This window comes from Astatotilapia calliptera, chromosome 17 (genome assembly GCF_964374335.1).
Source record: "Astatotilapia calliptera chromosome 17, fAstCal68.1, whole genome shotgun sequence".
Taxonomy (NCBI): Eukaryota; Metazoa; Chordata; class Actinopteri; order Cichliformes; family Cichlidae; genus Astatotilapia; species Astatotilapia calliptera.
In genome coordinates this window covers 38,442,530-38,461,597 of record NC_137438.1, presented here as the reverse complement: position 1 = coordinate 38,461,597, position 19,068 = coordinate 38,442,530, and the positions used below count along the sequence as shown (strand labels likewise).

General features: G+C 39.2%; 1 protein-coding gene and 1 long non-coding RNA gene across 2 annotated transcripts in view; both read left to right on the top strand.

Annotated features, from left to right (window-relative positions):
• The window catches only part of LOC145421403 (uncharacterized), a 57,011-nt gene extending 38,523 nt beyond the window's left edge, over window positions 1-18,488 (top strand). Inside the window, exons 2-3 of the long non-coding RNA XR_013902753.1 lie at window positions 17,933-18,041; window positions 18,377-18,488. This is a non-coding gene — a long non-coding RNA (uncharacterized LOC145421403). The remainder of the gene's footprint in view (window positions 1-17,932; window positions 18,042-18,376) is intronic.
• On the top strand, window positions 12,859-17,372 carry LOC113009357 (C-type mannose receptor 2-like). The gene is made up of 5 exons (XM_026147613.2): window positions 12,859-13,019; window positions 13,496-13,536; window positions 13,756-14,142; window positions 14,835-15,185; window positions 15,406-17,372. Exons 2-5 carry the CDS (start codon window positions 13,503-13,505, stop codon window positions 15,747-15,749), a joined length of 1,116 nt encoding a protein of 371 aa, XP_026003398.2. The 5' UTR covers window positions 12,859-13,019; window positions 13,496-13,502; the 3' UTR covers window positions 15,750-17,372.
• Window positions 18,489-19,068: the final 580 nt, after the last annotated feature.

Below are 19,068 nucleotides of genomic sequence, written 5' to 3'. Positions count from 1 at the left end.
TGCAGCCACAGAAATTCTTTTGTCCATGAAACCATAAAGCTGCACTTTCTTTTTGCCTTATAGTCTGATTTGTCATAACTTTTCCGTTTTGTGGTAAGCTTTTCTTTGGCTGTCACTTCTTCACCCTGACCTGTCTTATTTGGCTCAGCAGAACTAAAATATATATCCTGCTGCTTTTACACACACACACACACACACACACACACACACACACACACACACACACACACACACACACACACACACATAACGGTCAGCGATTCTCTGCGCGATCAACCTCTCATATGTTTAAGCTTGCTGCGGGAGATTTCACTTGTCATGTTTGCATAGTAAGCTAACGATTGATAAGACGATGTCAGAGGAATTGGTGCACAAATTATCATCACTCACCAATCAGTACTGTCGCTCTCTATACACAGTTCACGTGATTGCAAAGTGAAAGCAAAAAACAAGCGCAAATTCAAACGCGACTTCAATATGTCACATATTGACAGTGGCTCACCGATGCCAATGACATAATTACCCAGCTACATTTCCGAAAGAATGCAAAAGCATTGACATATATTTTTCCTACAATAGCCCGACGGGCAGGGCAGAGATAGATTTTGGTAGCCCGACTGGAAAAACCGCTAGCCCCAGGACGTCGGGCTAGTGATTTTGCAAGCCCTGTATATATATATATTTAAACATAACAAACCAAAAAAAGTTTGGGAACCACTGCATCAATTAATTATAATGTTTGTGTTTTTAAAATGTTATTTTATTGTCACAAAATAATGTGCGCTCTCCAATGAGATATAGTACCGTAAGTACTCTTCTAAGGACTTTTTACGACACTGTGGTGGAATGGCAGAGAGGGATGGGGAAACTCAACAAACTGGTCAGGAGGACCAGATCTGTCCTGGACTGTCCGCTGAAGTCCATCGAGCAGGTTGGAGTGGAGAGGATGTTGTCTAAGCTGACATCCATCGTGGACAATACCTCCCATCCCCTGCATGAGCACTGAGCTGCTCGTCCAGCAGTAGACTTTCACTCCCACAGTGTAGGAAGGAGCGCTAGCAGCTGTCAGACAACCAGCTTTTGGTTACTTACTCATCAGCTTGTTTGCCCCCCACACACACACACTCGTGTACATATCTCCGTACAATGTTTATACATATTTCTGTACATTGTTACCTGTATAACTTCAGTTGCTTATGTTTAATATGGACCACTTTTTTTCTTTCTTCTATATTTTATATTCCCCTTGCTGTAAGAGCAGTGTAACACCCAAACTTCTCGTTCGCGGGACAATAAAGGTTTATTCTCTTCTATTGAGAGCGGCTATGCCTACATTACACCACAAGAGGGAGTATATCCTAAATGATCAGATCAAGTTGGAGTAAAGAGGCCAGGCCATTCACTGTTATACAAAAGTCTAGAGATTGTGTACAGAATGTGTAACAATGCGCGATTTCTGTACGTTTGCAGGTGGGCGACCGTGGCTCAGGGGGTTGGGAATCGCATCTGTAACCGGAAGGGCGCCGGTTCGATCCCTGGGCTCTCTGTCCTGGTCGTTGTGTCCCTGGGCAAGACACTTTACCCTACTTGCCTACTGGTGTTGGCCAGAGGGGCGATGGCGCGATATGGCAGCCTCGCTTCTGTCAGTCTGCCCCAGGGCAGCTGTGGCTACAACTGTAGCTTGCCTCCACCAGTGTGTGAATGTGAGAGTGAATGAATAGTGGTATTGTAAAGCGCTTTGGGTGCCTTGAAAAGCGCTATATAAATCCAATCCATTATAAGCAAGCATAAAATAGTCCAGTTGACCTTGGTGTAAGGTTACGTCCATAGGGTGTTTATAGTGCATTTATGGGGGGCATCAGTGTAGATTAGCAATGGTAATAATTAAAGCTAAAGTAAAGCTAATTCACCAGTCATTTTACCTACATTGTGGCTGTGGCAGTTTTATTTGTGTACCTAGGTGTAATCACAGTGACACAAGACTCTGAATCACAGTAATCTAGTGGTTATCAGTTTATTTTTGTTCTGCTGTAAGTGTTTGTTGTTCTGAGTTTGAAACCGGTCAGGCCACTCACTGTCACACAATGTATACAACAACACTCTAGAGACTGTGTACAAAATGTGTAATGATGCATTATGTCTGTATATTTGCAGATCATACTGTAATTGTGGACTCATTTTAATCCAACATTGCCGTTGTTCTCCTCTGAAGATCTGCTCTCAGCTGGAAGCCCACCAAGCCAACCATGTTCATGGGTGCATCCGTGACTTTTTACAGAAAGACAAGCATTGCTTCCTTGCTTGTCATGACATCATAGATTCATATGGTGGGATTAAACAGATCTCAAGTAATCATGAAAATCATAGCATCACGGACAAATTGATATTCATGATCTCTTAGACAAGTATTGAAATAGAACATTTCCATTTAGGTATTTTTCACATTTGCATAACATTACAACAACATTACCCGTGACTGTGGGCTGATCTTGTTTACAGCATGTTTTGTTTTTCATGTAACAGGACTTTTGGGTTAGATGGATTTAGTTTGAGATACTTTTACATATACAAAGTTAGTATGTCTAAAAAAGTTACAGATTCACACAGAGATTTAAGAACTTAGTAGAGTTCACTTTTATTTTTGTAGATGTGTTTGAGGGTCATTGATCTCAGTTTCTCAATTGTCATGATCATCATTATTGTAGCATTAAAATAATTAACTTACATGTCACGAGCTAGCTCAGAGAGGCAATGAAAACCATGCATATATAAAACATACGATGCTTGTCTTGAGTGTATCACAGCAGAAATCCTTAGAGGGAAAAGAAAGGTCAAAAGCAAGACCATCATAACCAAATATCAATTAGTTTGGTGAGACCAAACATAACAGATCTTAGAGGACAGATCACACCAACGAGGAGCAACCTCAGCACGAAGCCATAACAAACTCTCAATTTTTCCCAGTGGGTGTAGGCTGCATGTTGACGACATGGGTGCCGTGTTTGCGAATTTTTAACTCGCGATGCAACTGGCACCAGGTGCACCACACACAGACACAGGAAGTGGCGATGTCCTTACAGATAGAGCCCTGTAGAGAAATATTCTGTAACTATACTCATTTTACTACTTGTACCATTTCTTAGTTAGTAATTTACCAGTGGGAGCCTAAAAAATATCTGTCAGAATAATATTTTTATTAATAAGTGTTATAGGGTTTTACCTGGATGCCATATTTGTGTCGAACGCCAACCCTCAGACCCAAGGCAGCAGGAGGCACAAACAGTGGTATCCCAAAGGCTGATAACACAGCGGGGCTGCAGATGTCACATAATGGGAGACAGCGGTTCTCTTCAAACATTCCTGCAACGGTACAGGCGAGGCAAGGGCAACACCAGAAACCATAGCAGCCTGGAAACAATATTTATGTTTATTTATGTTTTAGTACATTATCTAAATGCAGCATATGATGATAAAAGGGAAATATAAATAAAAAAATTCTTTGGTTGCTTACAAGATTTTATGTCGTCACAACAGCCAAAGAGGTCAGTATTCCAGTTGGCTGTCATTGTTGTTGACTGGTTACTGTACCTGTTAATACATGGAAATCAGTACCAAGCAAGAACACCTAATGCAAAACTTTCATGTTTAGCACATATTCCTCATTAAGAGGCTGATTTAACAAGACAAAGAACAAGTTTTGTTTTCTAAATGTCATGTGACTTCCCTCACACCCAGGTAGCTGCCCCTCTCTGAGCCCAGCTCTGCTGGAGGTTTCTTGGTAAAAGGGAGTTTTTCTCCCCCTATGCTTGCTCACAGGGGGTGATCTGATTGTTGGGGTTTTCTCTCTATTATTCTAGGGTTGTTTGCTTTACAGTACAAAACACTTTGAAGCAAATGCTCTTGCTATATAAATAAAATTGAATTGAACTGAATTGAACATCAAAAGGTATCTAATGTACACTAAGTGAATATGTTTGCAAGTTAAAAAGGAGTAGGAAGAATAGAAGGATTACTGGGATGGCACTGGACCATAGGCAAATCCCTATAAAAAAACCCTTTAAATCCCAGCTTGACAGCTATTTCATTTGTATGAAGACCAAATATTTATGACCTCATGGTATTGCATACAATAAATGCAACTTTGACTGTGTTGTTTTGATGAGTGATATCTAAGTGTTGCACACTCAGAGAGACATGACTTCACTCTCTTTATTCTCCTCACTTCAGGTTTGGAGTTTACAGGCAGCATAGCATATCATCACCAAACAATGCTCTCAAACACTGTTTTTTCTTCTTCTGCGCTTACTGATGACATCACAACTCTGAACTCTGACCTCCTAGAATTAGTGAACTAAAATAATTCAGCCCTCCATCCATCCATCCATCCATCCATCCATTTTCTTCCATTTATCCGAGGCTGGATCGTGGGGGCAGCAGCCCAAGCAGAGAAGCCCAGACCTCCCTCTCCCCAGCCACCTCCTCCAGCTGTCCAGGGGAACACCAATGCGTTCCCAGGCCAGCCGAGAGATATAATCTCTCCAGCATGTCCTGGGTCTGCCCCGGGGCCTCCTCCCAGTGGGACATGCTCAGAACACCTCACCCAGGAGGCATCCTTGTCAGATGCCCGAACCACCTCAACTAGTTCCTTTCGATGTGGAGGAGTAGCGGCTCTACTCTGAGCCCCTCCCGGATGGCCAAACTTCTCACCCTATCTCTAAGGGAATCGCTACCTTATCGTGGTGGAGGGGTTTGTGTGTCTCAGGGGTCCCAGGGGCTATGTTGTCTGGGGGCTTCTGCCCCCCTGATAGGGTCTCCCATGGCAAATTGGTCCTGGGTGAGGGACCAGACAAAGAGCGATTCAGAAGACCCCTATGACAAGACCATCGAGGGAACAGTTCACCCTGCCTGGGATAGGGTTACTGGGGCCCCACCCTGGAGCCAGGCCTGGGGACGGTGCCCGAGGGTGAGCGTCAGGTGGCCAGGCCAGCGTCCATGGAGCCGGCTGGGCACAGCCAGAAAAGGGGACATGGGCCCATCCTCCTGCAGGCCCACCACCCACAGGAGGTGCCATAGGGGTCGGGTGCACTGTGAGCCGGGCGGCAAGCCAGGAGCGGAGGTCCTGGTGGACCGATCCTGGCTACCAAGACTAAAATAATTCCCTGAAACTTTTTTCCAAAAATAAAACACAATTAAATCAGCGTATTTAGAGATTTCCCCAAAGATTACGAAAATGTCTGTTTTATAACCACTCTTAAAACGCAACAAAGGCAGTGCAATCAGTAAATGGATTTGTTAACAGCAACATTGGGTAGTGTTAAGCTGTGTGTATGAAATTTGTTACCATGTTGTTAACCACACCTAAGCAATGCACTTACCTGGAAGCCACTACCACACAGTTGTATCAAGAACAAGGGCGAGGTAGCTCAGTGTGGGAAAAGTAAATTACACGATTGTGCAATCCCACTTGGAGGAAAAACACAACACTAGTTGTTTGACTGATGAATGATTTACAGAGCTGAGTTAGAATTGTATGCACTTTAAAAAGATAACTTTTACAGAAGGAGAAAAAAAGACACAAACTCGACACAGTGCCACGTGCATCAGTTACAAAACATTAGTTAGAAATAATAAACATGTTTTTAAAATACTCAGTGACCATAAATGTTTGTTAAAAGACCAGAATGATTACATTAGTTTACATCTTTCAGGTGAAAGCCAGAACAGATCAGTTTTATGTTAGATCTGCAAGCTTTTGTAGACGTTTACAAGTCATCTTCCAAATGTAGCTTTTTACACCTCAGAAAATATATATTTTTAAAATACGATAAAAATGATTTCTTCTCTGTTCTAGCTGTTTGATATAATCTCACACCTCTCACTGTTTTGATTATAAATTTCCATTTTTACTAGCAACCAAAAAATCTTACCTGTTAAAGCTGGAAGTCTTGTTGTGAAGTCAGGAAGCTTTGAGAGAACATGCTGCATGTGCACCGTGCATTACTCAGATACCTCGGAAAAAAATGCAGCTGAACCAGAACTATTACACATAAAAAAAGGTTAAAACAACAACGTGCACCGAGGTGTGGCAAACCTGTTGACCACATCGCTGTAAACACAGTCAGTGTGCTTCTTTTGGATGGCCAAACCTCAATTTCCATTTTTTTTTTTTTTAAATTTAACAACAGGCGTGTTGTTAAAGAAATCACAATAATGTGATTGATATTGTCATGCTGATGTTTTTTCATTGTCATCATTTGGTTAATGGTACGTGATGTGCAAAGTGGTCATCAGTCAGTTGGATGATTGAAACCAAAATGTAATTTAACAAATGTATTAGCCTTAAAAAAATTAAAAAAATAATCTGCCAAAATTATTTAAACGTCTGATCTCTCTTTTAAAGATTTCTTTTAGGTTTTTTAGCCTTTATTGTAGCCTTTATTCTGCTTAGTTTGACTGCCAAACACTGACTGATGTTTATGTGCAATTTTTCAAACTGCACACATGTCTTTGCAATTTTCTTGTTTTCTTTAAGATCGTTATTTGATATGTTTTTCCACAAAAATGACTCACATTTTCCTCACACTCAACCTTAATCCAGTTTTGCAAACTGAGGTCATCTGATGATGTAAGTACATTTTGAGTTTCACCAGCAGATGTTAAAAATGAATGTCTGGAAATGGGTAAAAGTTCAGTCGAAAAAGATTTAAGAATTGTGAATTTTCCCTTTTCTAAATATTTTTAATAATATTATTTAAATTCAATAAGAAATTCAATAAGGTTTTATTTATATAGCACCACATTAAAGTTTTCCTTTGGCTTTTTATATTGTAAAGACCTTACAATATGAAATAGACGAGCCACATGATCAAACGAACCTTTAAGCACAGCACTTGGTGGGAAGGAGGAACTCGATTTTAACAGGAAGGACCTTTAGCTGTCCTATAGGCTCAGGGTGGGGCAGCTAGCATCCAGCTTGACCAGTATAGAGGTGAGAGACGAGAGAAAAGGACCGCTTAGAGAGATCTTGGATAAAACGCAGACTGTGGCAGCAGACAAACATTGCCATGCAGCGGTGGTGTGAATAAACGCACTGGGAGAGAAAAGAGGGGAAGACATTTTCAGTGCATCATGGGAAGTCAACCAGCAGCGCGAACCTACAGCAGAACAACTAAAGGATGGTTCAGGGTTATCTGATTCAGCCCAACAACTATAAGTTTTATAAAAAAGAAAAGGTTGGGATGTTTGTCCTGGACATTTGTTTAATGTGACAGATGGCAAAAGTGTTGCCCAGAGGTGCAGCTCGTTGTAAATGTTGAGCACACCCTCTGAATGCTCTAAAGAGAGCTCCACAGTCTCTAAATATGATGAAAATGAGTGCTTGAATGATTAAAGGCAAGTAAAACTCTTTTCTGAAGGGAGTGAGTATGTAATTGGTTTCATTTGTTTAGTTTTTTTGTCTGTCTGTCCATCTGTCGAGTCACCACAGTTTTCAAAGTATGTTCAAATTTTATGTGAGGGTAGATACTAAGAACAGCACAGGCAATTTCTTTTTGCCCAAAATCAGTGAAAACTTTATATTACTCACAATTTTTTGTGAAGCATTTTCAAACTTCAAAGTATACTAGGCCTTGGGGGACACAAGTACCTAGTGTGGCTAAGCATCTGACCTTGAGCTTCAAATTTCAAGAGAATCTCAAGGTTTCCTTTTAGCTCATATAAGCCAAAATCTGCTCCATACAAATGGTTAAAGATTATAAACTACACCTTATGTATAGGTACAAGGTCAGGGTCATAAAATTTAGGATAAAGCTTTAGTTTCCAAAGGATCATATCCAAACTTTTAAATGATATATTAGTTATTAGGGGTTATAAGAACTTTCTTTGAGCTCTTTGAAACATTTTTTTTCAACACACATTAAATGAGTTCACAATGACACAAAAAGATGAATACACTACACCAGATTTCCATCTCAGTATAAACATCAGTGTTTTTGTGTAGCCCTTGCCCTTCGGGGCTCTCTAAGGGCTCCTGTTGTTTTTTGCAGTTACTTTTCTTTAAATGTAAATTCTGAGTTTGTCATGTTTGTCATGTATAATTAGAATCTTATAAGAATCTTAAAATCAGTACGATAATGTACAGTGTAAAGCCTGAGTGATGTGTTCATACATACTAACACCTGTTAAAAGACAAGTGTTAGACTAACTGCAAACGCTGGAGAGAAGGCTGTTTAAATAGAGAGACGTGCAGTAGTCCAGGCTAGAGGTGATGGACGCATGAATGAGTTTTTCTAGGTCTTTAGGAGGAAAATAAGGCTTCATTTTGGCAATTTCATGTAACTGATAAAAACTTTGGACACTTGCTTCTCACTTGCAGTATACCTTACTCCTTTACTAGATTTAAAAAGCAAGTTTATTTATTTAGTCAATTTAATTTTGGTGATAATAACTTTCACAGGATTTTATACAAAATGGTATCTTAAACAGAATTTTGAGAAATACAGAACTAATATTTTTGAGTCTTGGTTCCTGTTTTGATTTTATGATTGTGTTTCTTGTGTTTTCGTTTTTCTGTTTTCTGTTTTCGTTTTTCTGTTTTCGTTTTTTTTTTTTTTTGCCTGTCCCGTTTGGATCTTTAGCCATCAGAATTGTTGTCTGAAGGCCAAGAAAGATGCCAAGTGGATTTACTTTACCAAGTGGATCATCATGGCCTTGCCATATTGGTCCATTTGACCTTTATTATAATTATGTATTTATTTTAATTTCGTTTTTTAAAGATAAGACAGACATGACTGGGGGACTGGACAGGGAGAAAGAATGACAGAAAGAGAGGGAGAGAAAGAAAAATAGAGGGGAGAAGAGAAGGTGAGAAAGGGGGGAAGGGAAAAAAAAGAAAAACAAACAAAACAACTGGATCACCTGTATGGAGATAAAAAACCAGAAGAGAAAACAAACAACAAAGAGCAACATAATAAAAACAACACCATCACAAGAAACTAGCTAACAATAGATAACAGTAGATACTTTTTTAATTTCACCTGTTAAGAATGAAAAAAGAAAACAAGCAGAAGAAAATGAGAGCTATAGAATAAACAACATCACGATGATATATGGGAATATAACTGTAAATACTAAATATTAAACATTATTGTGCAGCACGTAAGATCGAGAGCGCACAGTGTGCTTTGAGGTAGGAGCCAAAAAGGGTGTAGTTTGTGTGTGTGATCACCCGTGTGTACACCTGTGAGCATGGACGTGTTTGTTTTTAAAAGGTTCCTTCATGTAATGATCTGCTAGAGGGTGTGGGGGGGGCACAGCCCTGTCTGTTTTCCTAGTGGTGGCTATAGCTGACCTGTGTGTGGACCTCACCTCAGCTCACAGAACCTGAGACTGTTCACTATGTTTAGCTCGCTGAATGATACAGATGATCCAAAAAGTTTTTTCTTGAGATTTGGTGGCTCATACTGTATTTTATTGTCTGTTTCCGATGCACTTGTACAGATAGTGGATGTAGCTTCATAATAACAAAGCATTAGCTGATAGCTTAGCACTCTACCCTCAACAAATGCAGTACTCTATGGCTCCAGCAAAACCAGCATGGTGGTAGTCAAAACACTTAAAAAGCATTGGGGCTTGAAAATGTGCACTCCACAGAAGGACGGTGGAGACAGTGGTACTGACAGAAAGACAGGAGCCAAACCTGAAGGAGGCAGAGCTCAAGATGTTGAGATGTTTGCTGAGAGTGACCAGAAATGACAGGATTAGGAAGAAGTATATCAGAGGAACAGAGTCGGGCTGAGCAGTTTGGATTGAGGAGCAGTAGAGCGTCTGTTTGGCCTCTTGTCTCTTCTGCTTACATGACATTATGTAAATTAGATGTTGAAGGATGTAATGGAATTCAGACTTATTTTTTAATATTCAAATGCAGATTACAGTCCTCCTGTTCCAGCAGTAAATTCTTCCTTAGCCCACAAAGGGGAGACAATCAAAGACGAATGAAGACCAATGTCCAGGTCTGAATGTTTTTACCATTTTCTTTTATAAAAATATTTATTTGAAGTCTTTTTTATTTGTTTGTTTGTTTGTTTTTTTACAGTGAATGGAGGCAGATATTCCTAAAACTTGAAGTAACAATAGTAAAGTCTGTACATTTCCATGCTTTCTTTACTGTTCTTCCTCGAAATAGACTATATTTTATAAACCAGAGAAAGTGGTGCCAGCAGTGCTAACATGAAATTGTCATGGTCCGGGTGAGTGCTTGGGTTTTTCCACCGAGTCGTCATTTCCACCCCTGGGTGGAGTCACTGCATTCCTGCGTGTCTCCACACCTGCTGGCAACTGAGCTGCCAGTACTGATGGGCAGTGCTCACCACGACTCTTTGCCAAGTCTTCAGCTAACCACAGTTAGTGCTGGCCACCACAGAGTTTCACAGAAAGAGGGTTTTGTTCATAGAAACATTTATTCAGCCTTTGTTTTCCTTCCCTCAGCCGTCCTGTTGTCTGCCACCTCCATCCTCTGGCAATGCACTCCTTCATCCTGAAGCTGGTTTTTACTTGGCAGCTCTTTGCATCACAGCACCCCTTGGATCAGATTGGTGATCAATTAGATCACCAATCTGCCTCACTCTGACCACTTACCCCGCCCTTGCCGTTCCAGCTCCCAGTTTGGAGAGCTGCTTCCAGCTACACTGCAACAGGTTTAAGCTGCTGAGGGTTTTACTTGAGTATTTTCTCTTCACTCACCATTTTCACTCTCTTAGTTTTGATATAACTTTTTACTTATTAGTTATCATTCAAAAACACCCAGAGGCGGTCAAGTGGGAGTGACTGTTCTTACAGACACTGGGAAAGTGTGCACGAGTTGAAGAAGAGCTGTCTAAAACTGACAGTGGCACTACGAAATGTGCAATGACTGCATTAAACAAAGAAGGAAAATGGAGCGCTGATGATTGTAACAACACAAAACCTTTCTTTTGCTATGATGGTGAGATTTCTAAATAAGGTCTTTGTCAGCATTCTTACTTAATTAATTTTAGAATTTTAAGTAAGATGCCATATTGAAATGAAGAAAGCAAAGCAATGAAGTAAAGTAAGAAAAGTAAAGATGATACGGGGAAAATGTTAAAGTCAAAACGTAAAGCCTAACTCGTACTTTTTCTTCTGTTTGTTTTTTTGTGCCCTGTTTTGTTTCGCCTCACATTTTAATGTCGTTCTTACTGAAGCCCGATGTCCTCAGATTCAACCAAACATCTGTGTTTACTCATGGCAGAAATGTTGATCCCGATCAAAGAAAGCAAATAACGGGATGAGGCCTGAAATTACTGCAGAGTGCACCTTTGACCTGGTCTCCATCATGAACATGGAACAGCAGGAACTGGTGAAGGAGGCAGCCAAGAACACCAACACATCTGGCTGGGACTGTGCTACAGCTGTGCTCTTGATCTCTGGTTCTGGGTCAGTGATCAGCTTCTCTGCTATGATAACTGGACCAATGAGACAGAGACTGGACAGTTTGACATGTCTGTAGAAGCAAGTAGGAGAAGACGAGTGGTCCAAGAAAACAGATGAAGAGTTAAACTTCATCTATTCTTTCTGACAGGCTTACCGGTGATAGACCTTATATTTCTAGCAAGTTTGGAAAAATACAATATTGTTGCATCGTCCAGGCTACAAACAATAATAACTTTTCTTTTGTGTTTATTCTCCGTTTACTTCTTTGAACACTGTTATATATTTATTACAGGATGACCACACTAGTATAAAACACCTCACTACACATAAGATGTGTATTATTGGGAAATTATACTTAAATATTGATCTATATAACATTGATAAGAATGAGTGTTTTTCCTTGTGACACTTTGTGTTTGCAGACCAACATGAAAAACTGCAGCGACCCAACCAGTCACTACGAGATTTTAATCTTCTTTGCATCCAGTTTCATCCAGCGAGAACCAACAAAGTCTAATAACAATATGTGCATGATGAAGTTACAAACCTTAATATAATTCTGTTCGTATGTTTTTAATGACTATTCGGTGTGGACCACACTTTTCTACAGTCATGTTTCAGTGTTTTTCTCTGAGCGGTGTGACATTCAGTGTTGTCTCCATCGATGTGGGATGTGCCAGCCTTTGTGGCTGGTCTCCTGTCCCTCTTATTCAAGGTAAGTGATGGAACAAACACTTGGTTTCTTTTTCATTTGCTATAAAAATGATTTGTAAACAACTGTAAAGGAGCCAGCACCCTGTGTTCACCTTTATGGGTTTATTAATCGCTCAGGGACACTTTCACTCTCAGCACCCACGGCAGCCAGTTCTGCAGTCAGCTGCACCCTCCCCCTCCATCTCCGGTCTGTGACATCACTGAAAAGGGGGAAAACCTCATCATAAATCATCCCCACCTGACCCACCAACCTCCCTGGCACCACCCGTCCCCTGCAGTTGATCCAGGGACCACACCTCCACCACAATTAGATTTACTGATCACTGCAAACTTTGATATAAATCTACTAGAATTTGACACATCACAGATAGTCACACACTTGAGTATTATCACTGGCTCACGTGGCTGACATCCACCAGCTGTGTGTGCTTTTTAAATAGGAAAAAAGGGATTCGTGGGAGTAAAAGTTTCAGTTCATCTTCATAAAGTACACTGATAGAAAGCAGATGTCAAATGCTGCATCTTTAGAGTAGCTATAAATAACCATATGATATGAATCTCACCTTCAAAGTGGATGAAAGGCATTATGTTGACAGATAATTTGAATTTATTGAAATGTTTTTGTTTTTTAAATGTGCAATAGCTGCACATTTCCTGGTCCGGTTTTGAATTTAAGATCGGCCTGTCGTCTTTCCTGTTTTCCATGGCTTCATCTAGATTAGATTGTGAATGACTGACTTCTGTTTTGAATGTTCAAATACATAATACAGAATCCTCTTGTTAGAGCTGAATGTTTCATTCAATGACCCAGAATAAGAACAGATCAGAGTGAAGCAGGGACAGAGGAACAACCTGACGTAAGTAGAAACTTTGTAGTGTAATTTGACATTATTGGCTCAGAATAGAGGTTAAAATGTATTTCTTTAGAGATTGATATTAATGTATTTTCACATATTAAATGTAGAGCCCATGTTTTATTCTTGTTTGCTGTCACAGGGGGTGGCTATAATGACAGAAACAAAAATAGCAATATAAGGCAGTGATGAAATAGTCCTGCAGTAAAACAGTTTGTGTTAAAACGGCTGTTCCAAGCTGTGAAATTGCAAAACAAAACAAAAAAGTCTCAGCTTCTTGTTTATTTTCCTTGTTTAGTTGCATTTTTATCATCTGCACATTTCCCTCCTTTGTTATTGCTATCCGTCCTTCTATTGAGCTTTCTTAGACAAAGCAGTGAAACCATATTAACTTTGACAATTGTCTTTTCTCCACTTCTAAAAACAACAACAATTTAAAAAAACTAACCACACACTGAAATACTGGGTCTATCAAACAGAGCAAAGATGCACTGGAGACCTTTTCTGCTCATTCTAATGGGTAAGTAGATCATTTTACTGGAAAAACTACAAAATAATTCACTTCAGATTAGTGCACTGTTACTGTGTAATCACTAAAAGCACTGAAACTACTCGTTTTAGGCATGTGTTGCTTTCTTTATGTGATGTCTTCCCTCCTGATTTAACTTTCTTAACGACTTCTCTGACATCATTATGTTTATACATTTATGAAGGTGTATATTTGTTTTTTTCTTTTTAGGTCAGTGTTCCTTGTTTTCATGCCAGCGCTATAAGTACTATTTTATTAAAGAGCCTAAAACATGGGACGAAGCTCAGAGCTACTGTAGAGAAGGATATAAAGACCTGGCCACAGTGCCTGACGTGACATATAGGGAGACTCTGTACATAGATTCTACAGAGAATCAAGCAAACGCCTGGATTGGGCTGTACAGCATCTCAGGAAGAGAAAACAGGATGTGGCACTGGTCTCTGCCAGGAGTGGAGTTCCATGATAAAGAGATGAAATGGAAAGTAGGGGAACCTAATGATAAACCTGAACATCTTGAGAACTGTGGACGGATTAAAAGCCCTGATGGGCTGGTGGATGTTGGCTGTTCTAACAATCACGCTTTTGTCTGCTATAATGGTGAGAATAAGGCAATCATTAATTAATTAATTAAATAACTGTTCATATTTAAATATAATTCACCTCTAATGAATATGAAAAGAAGCACTGCTTTTTTTTTTTTTGGAGCAGAGCAGACTGTATGTTTCATTGATTTACTGCACCATCTTGTGGTGCCAAATGGTATTACACAAAATAACATAAAATTCAAATTCAAATTTTATTTGTCACATACACAGTCATACACAGTACGATATGCAGTGAAATGCTTAGACAACTGCTCGTGACCTAAAATAAAAGACTATGAAAAGGAAAGGAAATAAATTGTGTAAATTTAACTGGGAAAGAATAAAACTTCAGAGAACTGTTTCTCTGCCACACAGAGCAAAGACATCCTGAGCATGATGTCACAGCAGTGGGTATTCCCCTAACGTTGCTACAGAGAGTAAAACATGAAAGTACTTTTACAATCATACTTCAGCTTTGGACTCTTTTTTAAGTCGCATTTTTTGTTAGTGGGTTGTTTCGACATGCAGTATGAATTATTGAGCTAGTCATTAATTATTGATCTTATTGTTACAATACAGCACAATGAAAGGATCACAATTTTCAGTATTCCAGGTTAATATTTTCCAGTTTTCATGAAAAAAAACTATTGTCTGAGATCAAAAAATTTGCATTTCTTGTGACACTTTTTTCTCTTTATTCCACAGAACAAAACAAATCACTCCATTTGATTGACACAAAAAAAAAGTGGCGTGAGGCTCAGAGCTACTGCAGACAGCACCACACAGACCTGGCCAGTGGAGCAGAACAGTTAAAGGAAGAAGTCAGTAAATTATCTCGTAAACCACCATCATGGATCGGCCTGTTCAGAGACACCTGGAGGTGGTCAGATGGGAGTAATTCTTCTTACAGACACTGGGAAAGTGTCGATGAGTTGCCTGTAGAGCTGTCTAAAACTGACAGCGGCACCAGGAAGTGTGCGATGATTGCATTAAACAAAGAAGGAAAATGGAGCGCTGATGATTGTAACAACACAAAACCTTTCTTCTGCTATGATGGTGAGATTTGCAAAGATTCAGCTTTTACATCTGGTTTCTGTCAGTTTTCTTACTGAAGGAATAAATGTTAAAATAATTTTTTAAATCTTTCTTATTCTCACTGAAAGAAGTGTACATGAGGAACGCTGGTATAAGTTTCATCATCAAGCTAAATAACACAAACTACTATGGAGTTTTCTTCTGTTCTTATAAACGAACATCATGTGTTCTTTCATGACAGAAAAATGGATCCTGATCAATGAAAGCAAAAATTGGGACGACGCCTTAATTTACTGCAGAAAGCACCATGATGGCCTGGTCTCCATCACAAGCAGTGAACAGCAAGAATTGGTGAAGGAGAAAGCCAAGAATGCCACCACTCCGTATGTCTGGCTGGGACTGCACTACAGCTGCGCTCTCGATCTGTGGTTCTGGGTCAATGACCAGCTTGCCTGCTATCAGAACTGGGCCAATGAGACAGACACTGGACATTGCAACCTGGCTGTAGCCATGGAGACAGGAGGAGAACATAAATGGTTCAAGAAAGATGATGGAGAGAAGTTTAACTTCATCTGTTCTCTGTGACTGGTTTTAAAAGCAGTGTAGCAGCCATGGGTTAAAAATGTGCCAATACTAGAAACAGATGACACATAACAATCATTTAAGTTGATCAGGCATAAAATTATGACCCCGGACATGTAAGGTGAATTACACTGATTATCTCTTCATCATAGAGCCTGTTAGTGGGTGGGATACATCAGGGACTAAGGCAACATTTGGTCCTCAAAGCTAATGTGTTAGAAGCTGTTTTTTATTTTTCAAACTGTAGAATGCTTTATTCCTAAATAAGTTTAAAAGCGATACGTACTGTAGAGTAAAATATACCACAGCATTTGTATGCTTATATAAACTTTCCATAATCTGACAAAGATACAAGATTTATAGTAATACTTATCCTGAGCAAGTAACAATTTTTTATTTAAAAAAAACAACATACAAAGAGAAACAAAAACCTTTGATTAAAGAAAGAAAAATAATAGCATGAGGCCTTAAAATAATGCAGAGTGCATGTTTGACCTGGTCTCCATCACAAACCTGGAACAGCAGGAACTGGTGAAGGAGGCAGCCAAGAACACCAACACAGCCCACGTCTGGCTGGGACTGTGCTACAGCTGTGCTCTTGATCTGTGGCTCTGGGTCAATGACCGGCTTTGTCTGCTATGAGAACTGGACCAATGAGACAGAGACCGACTGCAGCAACGGAGAAAGAAAAACAAGAGTTACAATCACAGCCTAAAAACACTGTTAAAAGTACGTTTTCTCTGTTTCCAGGCTAGAAACAAGCGACACATAACAACGATAGCATTTCTTTGTTTTTATTTTTCTTTTGAAGTTTATTTCTTTGTATTCTGTCACATATTTGTTACAAAATAGGAATCTGTTCTAGCTCAATAACTCTTCACCTGTTAGATAACATAAGGTGATGGCTTTGTAGTGTATACAGCAATTATAAGATTATTTATTTTTATTATTATTTTATTAACCTTTATTTAACCAGGAAGATCCCATTGAGATTAAAAACCTCTTTTTCAAGGGAGACCTGGCCAAGATCGGCAGCAGCAGGTGTCTCACAGTTACAGAAATTACTCAAACACAGGCAGCAACAACACAAATGCAACAATAAGTGAAAGAATACAAATAAAATAAAATTCAAATAAAAATAAAATCTGCACGTACCTGAGTCTGGCACAAGGTAAGTCAAAATATATAATATCTAATATGTAAATAACTGTCTTAACCCCCCAAATGCAATGTTTATATATAATTATTTAAATTTAAGGACTTAAGTAAAATTTTTATTTTTCTGACCCTGTTTAACAATGTTGTCAGATTTTCCTGTGAACTGGGAACACTGGTATAACTGATAATGAAATTTGAAACAAAAATATTAAACATTAAATATTTTTATCATTAGTGTCAGTAAAAAAGTGTGTATTGTTCAGGATTTTTTTAAGTAATTAAGAGAACACTAGATGGTTCACATGAGCCAACAATTTCACAGCAATTAAACATGTTCACATTTCCCATATGGTCTGTGCGACAGTGTAGAACCACCCCTCATTTCTTTACATTCTGCTTGGAAAATGGAAAATGGATGCAGTGATGTAGTGAAAAATTTACAAATAAAAATGGAAACGCAGCAGCTGAGGCAAAAAGAGTTTGTGCAATTTTTATAAGCTTTAAACCAGCATGTTGATTCTTCAGAACCAGACATGATGGTCAACACAAATTATACATTTTGTGTATATTTTTATTCACAGGTGATCATTTTTCATTTAGTATAGTACAATATTTAACATATTTTTTGATTTCCCAAAAAATGATTTATTTAGCACAATATAGTGGGCTACATACTGAACTCAGTATCACACTATTGGTCTCATTAATATACACATCCTGGTTCCTGTGCCAAATCATTGACGGATGTTTTCTCTGATTTCTTAATGACGTGACCTTCAGTTACTTTGTATCTGCTGTAGTCGTTGTAGCTTGAATCAAATTTGTTGAGGGCACCTTTGGGATGTTTTTTAGATTGAACTAAAGAAATGAGAACAAATGCCTCCCTCTGTGCTCTTATGAAAGAGCACAGAGGGAGGGATTTGCTTTGGAAAAAACTGTATATTTGCCCAACATCTGTAAAGCAGTGGGTGTGATTTATTCTGCCTCCACCTTTCTGTTTGACTTTGCTCTTTTATTTAATCTCTTAGTGTTTCTGTGCAATGAGCAAAACAACAAGAACAACAGCAGCAGCGATGAAGTTTCATGCTTTTGTTTTCATTCTTCTCTTCATCTGCACGTACCTGAGTCTGGCACAAGGTAAGTCAAACAGAATGGACTGGATGCAGAACTCAACTGTGACATTTCCACTTAAATATCTACTTTTAACAGAATTCACAGAAATGTAACCATGCAGCTCTTCACAGTATCTTCTAAAAATCTGACTAAAAATATGCACCCATCTTTTGGTGGGGTTTTTTATGCCACATCTTGGGTTAACCACAGTTCCTGAAGCCTCATTCCTTTGTCTTTGTTTCTGAACACCTGTTGTTTTTTTTAGTGAGGGGATGTGGGAATAATACTGGACAGCACTGTCCACAACATTTCCAAGCGGGGTGGTTTATTTCTCCGTTACTCTCTAACTTTCTCTCCAGGCTCGTATGGCAAGTGCTGCCTCGGCTATGTTAACGACATAAAAAAGAAGAGAAACATCGTCGGTTACACTATGCAGGAACCGAACACTGTCTGCAACATGACAGCTGTTTTGTGAGTATACAGTGTAAGATCCTTCACTTCTGACTGGTTTTGTTTTCCTGCACTGTCAAATTCCAGCATAATTAATAAGCACAGACTGACGGAAAAAGAAAAACCCAATTTAGGAAGTGCATGATCGACATTTAATGAAGTGTGTGAGCTTCTAAAATAAGCTTGAGAACTTTAAATAATGATACTCACATATGTAGGTTTCAGATGAAAAAGAAGTCCAAACCTGTGTGTGCCAATCCAGACGATGATTGGGTCCAGAGGGAGATGAAGAGGCTGGATCCATCAATGCTGCATTAGGTAAAAAGATACATACCATGCTCTCCCAATGTCATACACTCTCAGAGGCTATGTACATTAACCATAATACACACCGCCTCTTTACAGAACGAGAAAAAGCAGAAGAGGGGACAGTGGACATCTTTATCTAGCTGTCCGAGATCGGATATCATCTTTAGTCATGTACACAGTTTACTAATACAGAAATATGTTGTATACTTAATGTTAGAGCCAGTATAAGTAAAATAATTTATGTGAACCATCTATGATACTATTCAACTGTGTGTGTATGTGAGAAAAATGT